We start from the raw sequence: 12390 nt of genomic DNA on the forward strand, positions 1-12390 counted from the left end.
CATTGGTCTAAACTACTGATTATTAGTCCTTTTAGGGACCTAACTCGGCTTAAAATTACATATGCTTGACCTTTAACAAAAATGCGAGAACTTAAGTCAACCACAGCTATAATAACAGCCTGTATAACTCATGATAATGCAAACTCGGAAACATAGCAAGTCAAATCTTTCTTGCAAAACTAAAAAAAGTCTGTCAAGAAAGTACACGTCATGAAACTCAGTAACCTGAATCACGACAAAAACAAATGTAACATGTTAGAGATGAAAATCAAATTGGTAGACTTGGTAATAAAAAAATTCAGGCAGCGAAAATGCAACCTGCAATTGTCGCACGCTGTGTCGCACCCAGATAGTGAGCGACATAATCCCAAACTGACAACATGGCGACTGGTTGTTGATATGGTGAATTTTGATTAGTCACATATTTAGTGGCACTCCCAAGGTAAAGACAAATCGATTGACATAAGAATAATCAAAATTGGACAAGGCGTTTAGCCTCTACAACACCACATAGGAACAAACATACATACACTCATAAACACATCACCCTCCTTTGCGTCGCGCAAGTGCAGTCGGGTGAAAAAGGAATATTAGTAAGTATATGAAGTACATAAAATTTACAAAAATTTTTAAATGTGCAACATTGTTCTTTTTAAACTAGAGTAAGACTTGAAATAAAATATGTATATTTGTGGTTCACATTGTTGTAGCTCTACAGTTTTTAGAAGAAAATACAGTTTTAATAATATTTGCCCTTTTATTTTTCCAATTTTCAATCAACCCAGACAATGGGACAATGATTCATTCTTTTTTATTGTTCCAAAATTCTTCTGAAAAAAATGGCATTACTTATTTATTTTTTTTTAAAGACTTCAAGTACAACAATAGCAATTTTTACGGTGTGTGCAGCAAAATGATATATTTTATACACAGATGCTAAAAAATCAAATGCAAAATAAGTAAAGAAATAATGCTCAAAAGGAAGTTAATTTCAGAATTGTACTCTGAAGGTAGTGAGTAGTCGATAAAAATAAACGGGTTATCAAACAACAGAACCAACTAATGAAAAACATTGCAATTTCTTGGTTTTCTAGTTACTTAGTCTCTTTTCTGTTATCACCATGACTTGCACAGTGGAATTTCGAAGAGTTAACAAGAGGCTGTGAAAGTTTAAAACTTTGCCCATATTATGGTCTATAATTGCTGAAGCACAAAATACTTTCCATACTTCTGTCAACTGAATATTAAGTTGCATGTCTCGAAAAGGAAAAAAAGGTAGACTTTTGGAATGAATGGAATGAAGAACCTTACTTTATATAATTAGGTTGGACTTACATGATAAGGTAGGAACATTCCCATACACCACAGAGTAACATGGCGAACTACCTTACATGATAATTTATAAAGAAAAATGTATTTTTCTTCAACAGAAATAACCGCATAAAACACATGATTTAGCAGAAGCATATTTGTATATATTTTCCTCTTTTTTTAATGTAAATAGTGTTAATCATAAATATTGAAGCTAAAATGTACCAACTTCACACTGAAATTACTGATTTTTAAACCAAATGCTAAATTTGAAAAAGGTGTGAAATGTACCTGATATTTAGACACATCAAAGCAATGTACACAAATTCAAAATTACTTCTGACTAAATAAATGCATCTTACAAAGCAGTTCATTACAACTACTATAAAAGCATATAATTCACTATAAAGTCTTACTTGAATGTATATACTTCATAGGAAAAACTTAGGCATAGTGAATATCAATAAAAGCACAATCACTCAATATTCATGAAAATAGACTTGATGACAAAAAAAAAAAAAAAAAAAAAAAAAAAAAAAAAAAAAAAAAAAAATCCCACAACAGCAAACTTTAAGAACCCTAGATTTTGTTCTGTGTATCAAAAATTTTATTGTACAGTCAACCCTCCTATATTGTGGTTAATCCATTCCAGATTTTACTGTGATAAAGAAATTTTGCGAAATAGAAAACTTTATTTATAAAGCAAAGGTTTTTCTAGTTAGAATGTAGAAAACTTATTTACAGTCTTTTAAATGCAGTTTTATACCCTGTTAGAGCTTTAGACACAAAACCATTCTTCAATCACCATTACTCGTATTATCCAATCTATTATACGAAACATGAGAACATAAGGCCTTATTAGATGTTATTATAAATAGCATATTTTCATTGTTAGTATTGTGCATTGACCTGCACACACACAGTTCTTATGCACTATCATTGTTCTATATTGTCTGATGATGAAATAAGTGCAAATCAGTGACAATATTTCCTCCAACCTGCCTCTGCATTCTTTCATCATTGAAGGTGATGGCTTACTGTTTCAAAAGCCAGTAGTTAAACACTATTTACAAATACATTTATCCTCTTTCAATAATACAGCAATATTCACTCCCCAGAATGTGTTTAACAGTTGAAAGTAGAAAGCAATACTTGACACTTTCTTAGACATTTTTATAAATCCCTCTCCCTCAACTGGCTCTACTATAGCTCAAAGAAGAACTTTCTCTACTTAAATCAATAGCTTGCTACTTTTTTTAAGGAAAGTGCAAAATTGAGCTCATTATAAAGGGCTAATGATTAAATTTGAAAAAAAAAAAAAAGAAAACTGCAATAGAGTGAAGCCCTGAAGTGCAAAATAATGAGAGGTGACTGTAAAAGGATTTAAGCAATACAATGGCAATTGAACATTTATTTCACTGAAACAGATATTTTTATGTATTGGTGTTTGTTGTGATGAGATTTCACTGTAATTAATCACCATATGGAAACTGCATATGCAACTTGTTTCAAATTCACTCTCTAATTATGGAAAATATAGATGCATTCTTTCAAATACAAAACCATTTCTCAAAAAATGTTTACATATCTAGAAATACAAACCTGAAAATCTTATTAAAGCGCCACCTAAATCAAAGGTCCTCCCTGATTTCTGTGTATTACTTCCAAAATCAATGCAAGCTAAATTAATTTTTCTGCTTCTTGAAATGTTCACTTTTACAAATTCAACTTGAAGACTTAAGGAATCTTTTCTTTCACTAGTAGACAACGGTGAAGCTTCCCCTTCTTTAGAACTCCCTGGAGATAGAGTTTGTGTTCAACACATTAAGCAAATACTTCAATGCAGTAACATTTTATTCAGCACATGAAAAAGAACATGAACATGAGAAAGAATGCTTACCACATGAGTAAACAGATGGTGTTTGAGAGTTAAAATATTATTGATAAAAGGGAAACATGGTTTCTTCTAGATAAATACATTATCTATTCGATAAAATATGACAAACCAGAACATACAATAATTTTAAGAAAAAAAAGAGACTGTGTTTCCTTTCAATATTGTTTATATTGAGGAAATAAATTTAGAGGAAGCAAATTGAATTTTGATTGCAATGAGAATCTCATACAAAACTTTACATTAGAAATGCAGCAATATTTACACTAACAATTAACTGCAACAAAATATGTGCTAACCTTTTATTTTCAGTCTTCCATAGAAATACTGCAGAATGATATTGTTAGAGGAGAAATAAATATCTGCACTTGGCAAGAAAAAGAACGAGACAGCATTTCAAGATCACAATTGTAGAGTTTACAACTTTTTTCATGAATTCAATTGAAAATAGTCATCTGTTTACCCAGTTTTGAATTTTTGTCTAACATATAAATATCCTTTTGATGCATCAAAAATGCACCACTTTATTTTGCAGTGTTTTAAAATTAAGTACCATTGCACTGCATTTCATAAAAGAAATAAATGCAAGACTTAAAAATGATTTACTATAAATGTTTAACAGAGAGTGTTTTGTAAAGATAAAACACCATTTGCGTGGAAAAATAAGTTTCAAAGCAAAATGATGTCATCCAAACTATAAGTTGGCACCTAGTATTTGAGTTAAGTGTCCATGAATACTAAAGGACGTACTAGATGTAAGGGCATGTTTCTGTTCTTTCTTAAAATAACCATTTCGATTCAACAATGAAAAACCACTTTAGTGAAGCTACAGTAGATACTACTCTAAATAACAACAGCAAAAAATATCTAAGTAGATTCAGTGGAAAATATTTTACTCGTGAATCCAAGACAAAATCATACTAAAATTTACTTCAAATATTAAAAACATTAAATCCTGAATGTTCAAAGAAAACCTTAGAAAAGCAGCAAAAAATTCTTTTTAACTATTTACAAATGTGTCTTGCAGAATACAAAAACACTTAGCTGTAGAAGATTAAAATTTTGTACACACAAAGGTGAGTCAGAAAATGAGTTTCCCCTGGTGATTGTGGACAGAAGTGTGTATGAAAGTGAAACAATATAAGGTGATAAGATATGACATAACTTTAATTGCTAACGTAAGTACCAAGTTGAGACATTAGTCATACTGCTTGATAAATTTCAAAAAGCCATTCAGGAAAATATCAGGGATTTGCACATCGACGAAGCATTGAATGGCTATGAGCAAAGAGGACACTGCAGGTGATCGCGCAAGACACCGAAACACCATTGGGTAGACAATGCAAGAGTACACTCGGCGATGGGAACCCAAAATCATGCTGCAACATCTGATTCTCTATTCGAAGAAGAATCTTTGCAGAAAGTGCTTTGGAAGCAATGCTGAAATCAAACAAGCTGTTAAACACTTCTTCTGCATGCAAAACTCTCAGTTCTTTCTGGGAGGGCTTTTTGAAGCACATCAAGTGGTATGACAAATGTCTCCATGTCCTTGGTACTTATGTGGAAAAATCAAGTTATATCTTATCTTTAACGTCTCATTCTATTTTTTGACTTTCATACACAACTCCAACCACAGTCAACAGGGGAAACTTATTTCTTGACTCGCTCTTGTATAACTCAAACAGCCAGCATCAAGTTGTCCTTCTCTCCTTTTAATTGATGCTCCAAAAAGGCTGTGTACTTGTTCCTTGCAGCAAAACAATGTTAATTTCAATTCATTTTTGCATCAAATTTTTATCTTCATAGCATATATCAATTCATGTCTAGTAGTTGATGAATATTACATGCCACTTGGCAAGTATTGTTGACATTGATCTCTCCCCAACACCTTTTTATTACTTTATTTTATGTAATAAAGATACAGTCGGCTCTCTGTTTAACGACTTTCAAGGGACCACAAAAAAATTGTCCTTAATAGAAAGCGTCCTTAAATAGAATGCTTTTAAAACTATAATGGAACATCTAGGACCGTGAAAAGTCGTCTTTAAGTAGAGAAAGTCGTTAAATAGAGCGTTGTTAAACAAAGAGACAACTGTAGTTTTACAAGAGCAAATAATTTCAATATTCAGCTCAAATTTTTAGCTATTGAATACATATATTAAAATGTCAATAAAGCACCTCAAATTAACCAGGACCTCAGACTTTTGAGGTGATTCTGTTGCCAGTTTGGCACTGGGCAGTCTGGAAACACTGCCAATAGGATAAGCAAAATGCTCATTTTAATTTCACCTTTTTTTTTTGAGAACTAAAACGGATGTCTACAAGATGGTAGGTTGTAAAATTAACATTTATTTTGCTTAATTTTACTTTGGTGTAACTGTTGTCAAAAAAAGAATTTCTGCGCTAAAAGCAGTTTCCAATGATAAAATTGTTTCATACAGAGAAAAAATAAGAAAACATGCAACTTCTGTGCGGTTTATAAAAACTTCTGGGCAGTAAATGCCAAATCATTCCCAATAGTCCCCACGTGCCAAAATCCTGCATTTTCAATAACACTTTTTGCAGGCATATTTTTTCATCAACAAAATCGACTTATGCTACTGCTTCCTTAAAATCAAACTTAACATCCAAACTACAAGAAAAAAGTATTCTCTGAAAAAAGGAAAATGTGCTTCCTTTTTCAAAAACTCATGTTTGGGGCAGCTGTGGTTGAAACACAATCAAAACTAAAAGAAAAAATCAAGTGTTAACTAACCAACGGTCAATAGGAACAAAATTGTCAATTCAGCAAAAAGGCAATAAAAGTAGCAGATGTTGGCAACAAAACAGTGACCATCGATGCTTATTTCTGCTATCACTTCTCCTTAAAGGCGCTATAGATCAGAAGGGTGTTTTTCTTTTTTTTTCTTACAGAAAAAAGAAAAGAGGACGGAATGCTGAAAAATTCGGCAGTTAAACATATAGCTAGTCCCAGCCTGTCCATGAATAAAATATAGGAACATGTTTCATAATTAGTAAAATATAAATGTAAATGATAAAGAATGCAATTCCAAATTATACAATATTTATCAGCAGTATGTCTTTCTAATAAATAAAATCTTATTTTAACCTGCTTTTTTGGCTCCACCATATGGATGAAATATATATAGAGAGAAATCAGCTAAGCATCCAGTCATACTTAAACCACCAACGGCAGTTTGAGAAACAGATGTTGATTCAAATATCGGAAGACTTCCACTATTTTTACGAAGGCCTTGAAAATTTAAGGAAAGAAAAATATTAATAACAACTCAATAGAAGGAAAAGAATTCAAAAGAACTAAACATTAAAAAAAAATGCTTTAAAAATAATTAAACAAAACCTGGAATAAAAAGCATTCATTTAGTTACAGTAAAACAAATTTGAAACATTATTTTGTTATTGCTTTCTATTCTTTAAGCACATTTTCAAGCAAAATAGTAATTTTAAAACTGTTTATCAATAGAATTTTTAAAAAGCTTATGATCTGTGTGAAAATCTTATAAACATCTATTTTAGGAGACAACTGATTTTTGGACTTTTGTGTTAGGTTCGTTGAAAATTAAACAGGACAGAACATCATCACTATAATGAGAAAATTGGTGAGACCCTTCTCAGTCTAACCAGCATATAAATCATTGAAAAACAGAAACTATGATTCAGAAGGCATGAGTTCTAGTGCTTTGGATAGAATGAGAACATTAATTTTATAAAATAAGTTTAAACTTGAAAGGTTGGTATAAGTGACAATCCTTGTCCTACATCTAAAGGAAAATTATCTAAACATTTATCACAACACTTAATATTCATTTCCTCTGATAACTAATAATTACATACTAATGAAGAAAGCTAGGATAGTTGAAAGTCTAATTGCTGAATTACAACAATCAGATGTTGTTCTTTGAATGAAGAGCAAAAAAAAAAAAAAATATCAGCAGAATTTTTTGAGAATCTTAACAAATATGAATGATGGAACACTGAAAACTGTTGTTATGCATATAGAGAACATGTTAGGAAGAAATCCAAGGTGAGATTTTTACCAAAAATGTTAAGTAGGACTTTTATAGGAACTGCATGCAAATTGATTAAAATTTTATTGAGTAAGATTATGGAAAATATTGTGGAAAATGTGCAATATCCTAGCATGAGCCATGGTACAGATTAACTAAACATAGATATTTGTACAAGCATAGATGTGCACCCACACACAAATATATGCATACAAACATAAAGATAAATTCACTACAGACAAAATTAGCAACAAAAGATGGAGTGCTCCAACTTAGTGCAGCACATTATGTTAATAAATAAGGCCATTTTATTTACTGTGATTAAGATGTATGCCTTGATGCATTCACAAAACATTATGAATTTAATGTATAAACTTTAAGGGAGAAACTTAACTGATCTTTTATGAGAGTTTATTTTAGAAAGCTAATGAACATCCACTTAATCACAGTCCACTTTACTTGTAAAAAGTCCCGATTTAATGAGAATTTGAAGCTAACAAGGAAACCAAAATATATTTGGTTGGTACATTGTTAAGTTTAAGAGACCCAAAACCTTTTTTTAGCACGCAAACCCTACTTCAAATCAGCAATATTTCTGTGATTCCTAAAGTTTAAGAACAAGTGATAGTGTCTCTATCCTTTTTTATTTCTAGAGTAGAGAAACATTTGAAAATTATAAATTTGCAAAATAAAAATACCACTTTATTCACCAATAGATAAAAGAAAACAAGTAAGGGAGGGCTTCAGTAAAAATAAGTGCTTCCTAAAAACTTCTTATGAAGTTAAATGTCATTAATAACATAAATGTCATTAAAACATAAGGACTGAATGAATCCTCAGGATTGATTAAAGTGTATTTTTGATAGAACACTAAAGAATGACAGAAGAAATGTATTTTGTACTAATGCGACAAAAGTTAGAGGAAAAAAAAAATATTTTAAGTCACACCTTTGAGCTTGAATGATGATGAATCTTGGTTGTTTGCAGCATACAGATCGTCTTCAGCTCTTTTTGAAGAAAAAACTAAATCTACTGATGGTAATCTTAAAATGCATTCCACACGGGATATAGGCAAACAACTGAATCTTAAAATTGAAGGCTGCATGCGAAAATAAACTATAACATCAACAGGAAATGATGCATATGCATATTGACTAGGCGTAACAAGAGATGCACTGTCATCTTCATTTTTATTAGAATCTACAAAAGAAAAAAAAACCTGTTCAGAATACAAAAATTACATTGAATGTATTAAGATAGAGAAAACTCCTAATTAATTACATAATTCACCAGCATAGATATAGCAGATAATCTGATTTCATGGATAATTCACTAGTGAAAAACAGAGAACAAATCCACACAAATAAGCGTTTGAAAAAAAATGCACGCAATAGCCCTAAAAGTATGTGTTGCGGTGAAGTCACTGTGAGATACAACTATCAATATTCACAAAGTGACTACATTGAAATGTCTGGAAGAAGTCAAGCTGTGAAGCATGAAATTTTCAGCTGACTTCTGAAATAGTAAAAATTAAATTAAAACTGGTCACCTCATAATGTTGTAAAGACCTTACATTGTGACCTCAATATGATTTAATACAGAATATATCATTTTATTTCCGAAAACCAAACCAGTCTACTCATTCTGTCATCAACAAAGTTATTCAAATGCAAATTTTCAGCTGCACTAATTAATTCCTTAAAGCATCCGAGATGCAACCCTTTCGTTATTGTTACAAGACAGGTCTGTTACAATACTGTTGTCATGTATGACATCAAAAGCTAATGTGTAGCAACGTCCAAAAGCAGTGTAAATTTTATCAAATCGAGGTTTGAGATTGAGACAATTTATTTACATCCCAGCATCATAGTAACCAAAATGTATAGTGAAAATTAGTCACAAAGTGACCAAATCAAAACATCTCATGAGAGTCATGTTGTGACTATCTAAATTTAACATTACTTTGCAGCAACATGGCTGAAGAGAAAGCCTAGATCTGCATTCCTGGTGGTCCCAAGGTGCGCAAGGGCTCAGGCTCTTGAAAAAGGGTTAAAAAAAATTCAAAAATCAGAAAATTCCTTTAAAATGTTCAAACTTTAAACTTTGAAACTATTTAATCAACAAGAGTTTCAATTTTACCCAAGGGTCAGAAGAGAATCTTTACTGGCTTTTACATGGGGCCCAGAATTTAAAGAATCAGGCTTGCTAATGGAAAATTAATTCCTAAAAACAGTGATAAAAACAGGATGCATATGTGACATTCACATTGAACTTGCAATTCATTGCTGCTAAGTCACCAACAAGTGGCATCAACTTATGCATGTCAGTTCATTGTGCCGCCACAAAGGGGTATCCTACTGATGAGATCTAATGATGTGTAGTGACTCTTTTTTGACGATATGATAGTTACAGCAGCCATCATGATATACTGAAGTGTAACTTTCTATATGAGGGCTTTGAAATTCTGATTCGCAACCTTTTGTGAAACAGTAGCGATGTAGTTGTTTTAATTGCTGCCAAAAACAATGAAAAATTACAGTAATTATAAAGTTAGTTTTTCTAAATAAATTTAACAAATTAATTTCAAGGCTGAACTTAAATAAATACATTATATCTGCGGATTTTGGGCAGTTCAAACTTTTCAAATAATGCACGTTTTCAAAGATTTCTTTGATTCAAGTCATCATCAGTATAAAAACATAATCAATGTTGTAAGAAGCATAATCCATGTAAAAGCGCTAATCCAAAAGATCCAATAAAATATAACACATATTTTTTTTAATTCTAAAGACTTCTATAAACATGGGTCTCATTAAAAGGTATGAAAAAAATCAGTATATGATTTTTTGATTACAAAACTCAATAGAAGTTAATCTTAAAATCTTTACATCAAGTTTATAATTCTGAAACAGCTTTTAAAATTGAAGTTCAAAATTGAGGAAGAAGAAATATAGGTATAGTTTCAAAGCTATTCGTACAAAGCATTTTGTGTAAAATTTGTTCCAGATGCATATGTAACCCGTCCTCTTTTAGCAACACCTTATTTTCATTGAAATTTCGTAGAGGAAATATAATTTAAGATTTATTATGGAAATATTTCAGAATTAACATATTTATATTTTTTATAATCTCTTAAATTAACATGGGGTGTTGCCCCCCCCCTAGATGGTTGTCACCCGGGGGTTTTGCAAGGAAGTTCTAAAGTTACAGCTTTCAAAAATTGAATTCACATGATTTGACCATTATTAATTTGTTAAACATTCAAAGGAGAGCAAAATAATCCTTCTCATTTTAAATAAAAAATGGGGATTTTGTGAAATCGCACTTTAAAAATCAAAACTATTTAAAATTTGATTTTAAAATTAAATTTTGAATGTTGTATGTATCTTAGGTTTGCAATAAAACGCCACAGGAAATTTTATAGAAAATAACTTATATTTCAATCACTGTTTAGGGTTTCCCCCCATCTCACAAGGAGAAAAATTGGAAAAAAAAAATCAGATTCGGGGTCGGTTGTTTCAAAATGCAGGGGTCGGAGCCGGCCATTTTCCCTCAGAGTCTGCAACCCTGCCACTAAACACAGTTAATATTTACGAAACAGATTCACTACATTTTAATATAAAAGGTCACGAAAAAAGGGTTTAAGGGTATTACCAATCACTGGAGGTGTCTTGGTTAGCTGAATTGGTATAGGTTCTAAAGCTTGCTCCAGAAAGTCTAGAATATGAGGACTTACAACAGCTTCCTGTGTTGAAAAAGAATGAATCGTTTACTCTGCCGGCATACATTATATAGAGATATAACAAAAATTTCTTTTGAAAATCAATGAACTTATTGAAATTAAACTTCAGAAAAATTATACACAGATGAGAAATAATACATCTTCAAAGATTTCTCCATTGCCTTTTAAAATAATGAATGATGAACTGACAAAAAAATCTAGTTTAAATTCTTTTGATCATTTCTATGTAACTTAAACACAAAACATAGTGAAGTTTTATGTAGATAATTCAAAATAATAAAATTAAGTGTATTGAGCTTTTTTCTTTTAAAAATTTATGATTTAAAATTTAAAGTTACCTTTAGAATCCAAAACTAGCCATCAATAGGTTTTCGGATATAGAAATAATTGCTGTATTTATCTTGCAAAGCAACTTTTCAACTTTTTAATTATGTGTTATATAACATTAGCTTGATTCATGGGCCAAATCACATTAATACAAAAAATATATTTATATACAAAAGAATTTTAATAATCACACAAATATAGCTTTAGTAATGATGGCCTTAACAAAATTAAAACTCTAATGCTCACTCATACTGAGAGTGTCGAACATACAATAAAGTGAAATCTGGGTGTTGACTTACGGCTGGACTCAAGTGAAACGCTACACAATCGCAAAAAAGACAATCGCAATCGACGAGATTTGCAATCGCTGTTGGCAGTCGAATTCAAGTGAAACAATTTGGACAATCGCAAGTGAGAAGTTGGGGTAGGAGCTACTGGTCGATGATAATCACATGTACTTGGAGCGATTAACTGATGTCAACCAATGAGAGAATTAGGTTTGAGCTCCCTGGGTTTGAGATGGTTAAAATCGTGATGCAATATTTGTTTTGATGTTGAATTCATGTTCGCTCGTGTAATGGATATATTCCGTGCTATTATTTTTTCAACTTTCAGTTCTACAGTTGGAAAAGAAAGCAAACTGGATAAAAAATGTTGCCGTTTAAGAAATGCTTTATATGTTCCACATGCATATTGTATTTGTTTTGAATAAAACGCATGATGTTTAAAGGAAAATTACGATTTGATAATCATCCGATGAGAATGAATCTGATGAGGGTCAAAGATTTTCAAATAATTTTCTCACAATGACAATTGAATAATACTTAGAGAATTTTGAATTTAAACTGCCTATTGTAATATCTGTTTGATTTGAACATGTTTTGTTTCCCTACGTTGAATACATTTGCACAAGTAGTAAGTGAAAATATGTTTACTTATGAAGCAAAATGAGAGTTTTTGTTAATAGTTTGGGTTATGTACAAGTTTAAATTCAAAAGTTGGAGCCAATTTCTAGAATAGTTACAAATAATCACATTGATAAGATACATCCAGTTTTGAAATGGTGATACACATTGTGCAGAGATAAG

At 31.2% G+C, this 12390-nt stretch overlaps 1 protein-coding gene across 1 annotated transcript in view; it reads right to left on the reverse strand.

Moving 5' to 3' along the window:
• The window catches only part of LOC129219139 (bridge-like lipid transfer protein family member 1), a 222328-nt gene that overhangs the window by 34760 nt on the left and 175178 nt on the right, over window positions 1-12390 (reverse strand). The window contains 4 exon segments of the mRNA XM_054853459.1: window positions 2914-3108; window positions 6315-6442; window positions 8226-8452; window positions 10895-10978. Of these exon segments, the coding sequence (XP_054709434.1) occupies window positions 2914-3108; window positions 6315-6442; window positions 8226-8452; window positions 10895-10978 (634 nt within the window).

This window comes from Uloborus diversus, chromosome 3 (genome assembly GCF_026930045.1).
Source record: "Uloborus diversus isolate 005 chromosome 3, Udiv.v.3.1, whole genome shotgun sequence".
NCBI lineage: Eukaryota > Metazoa > Arthropoda > Arachnida > Araneae > Uloboridae > Uloborus > Uloborus diversus.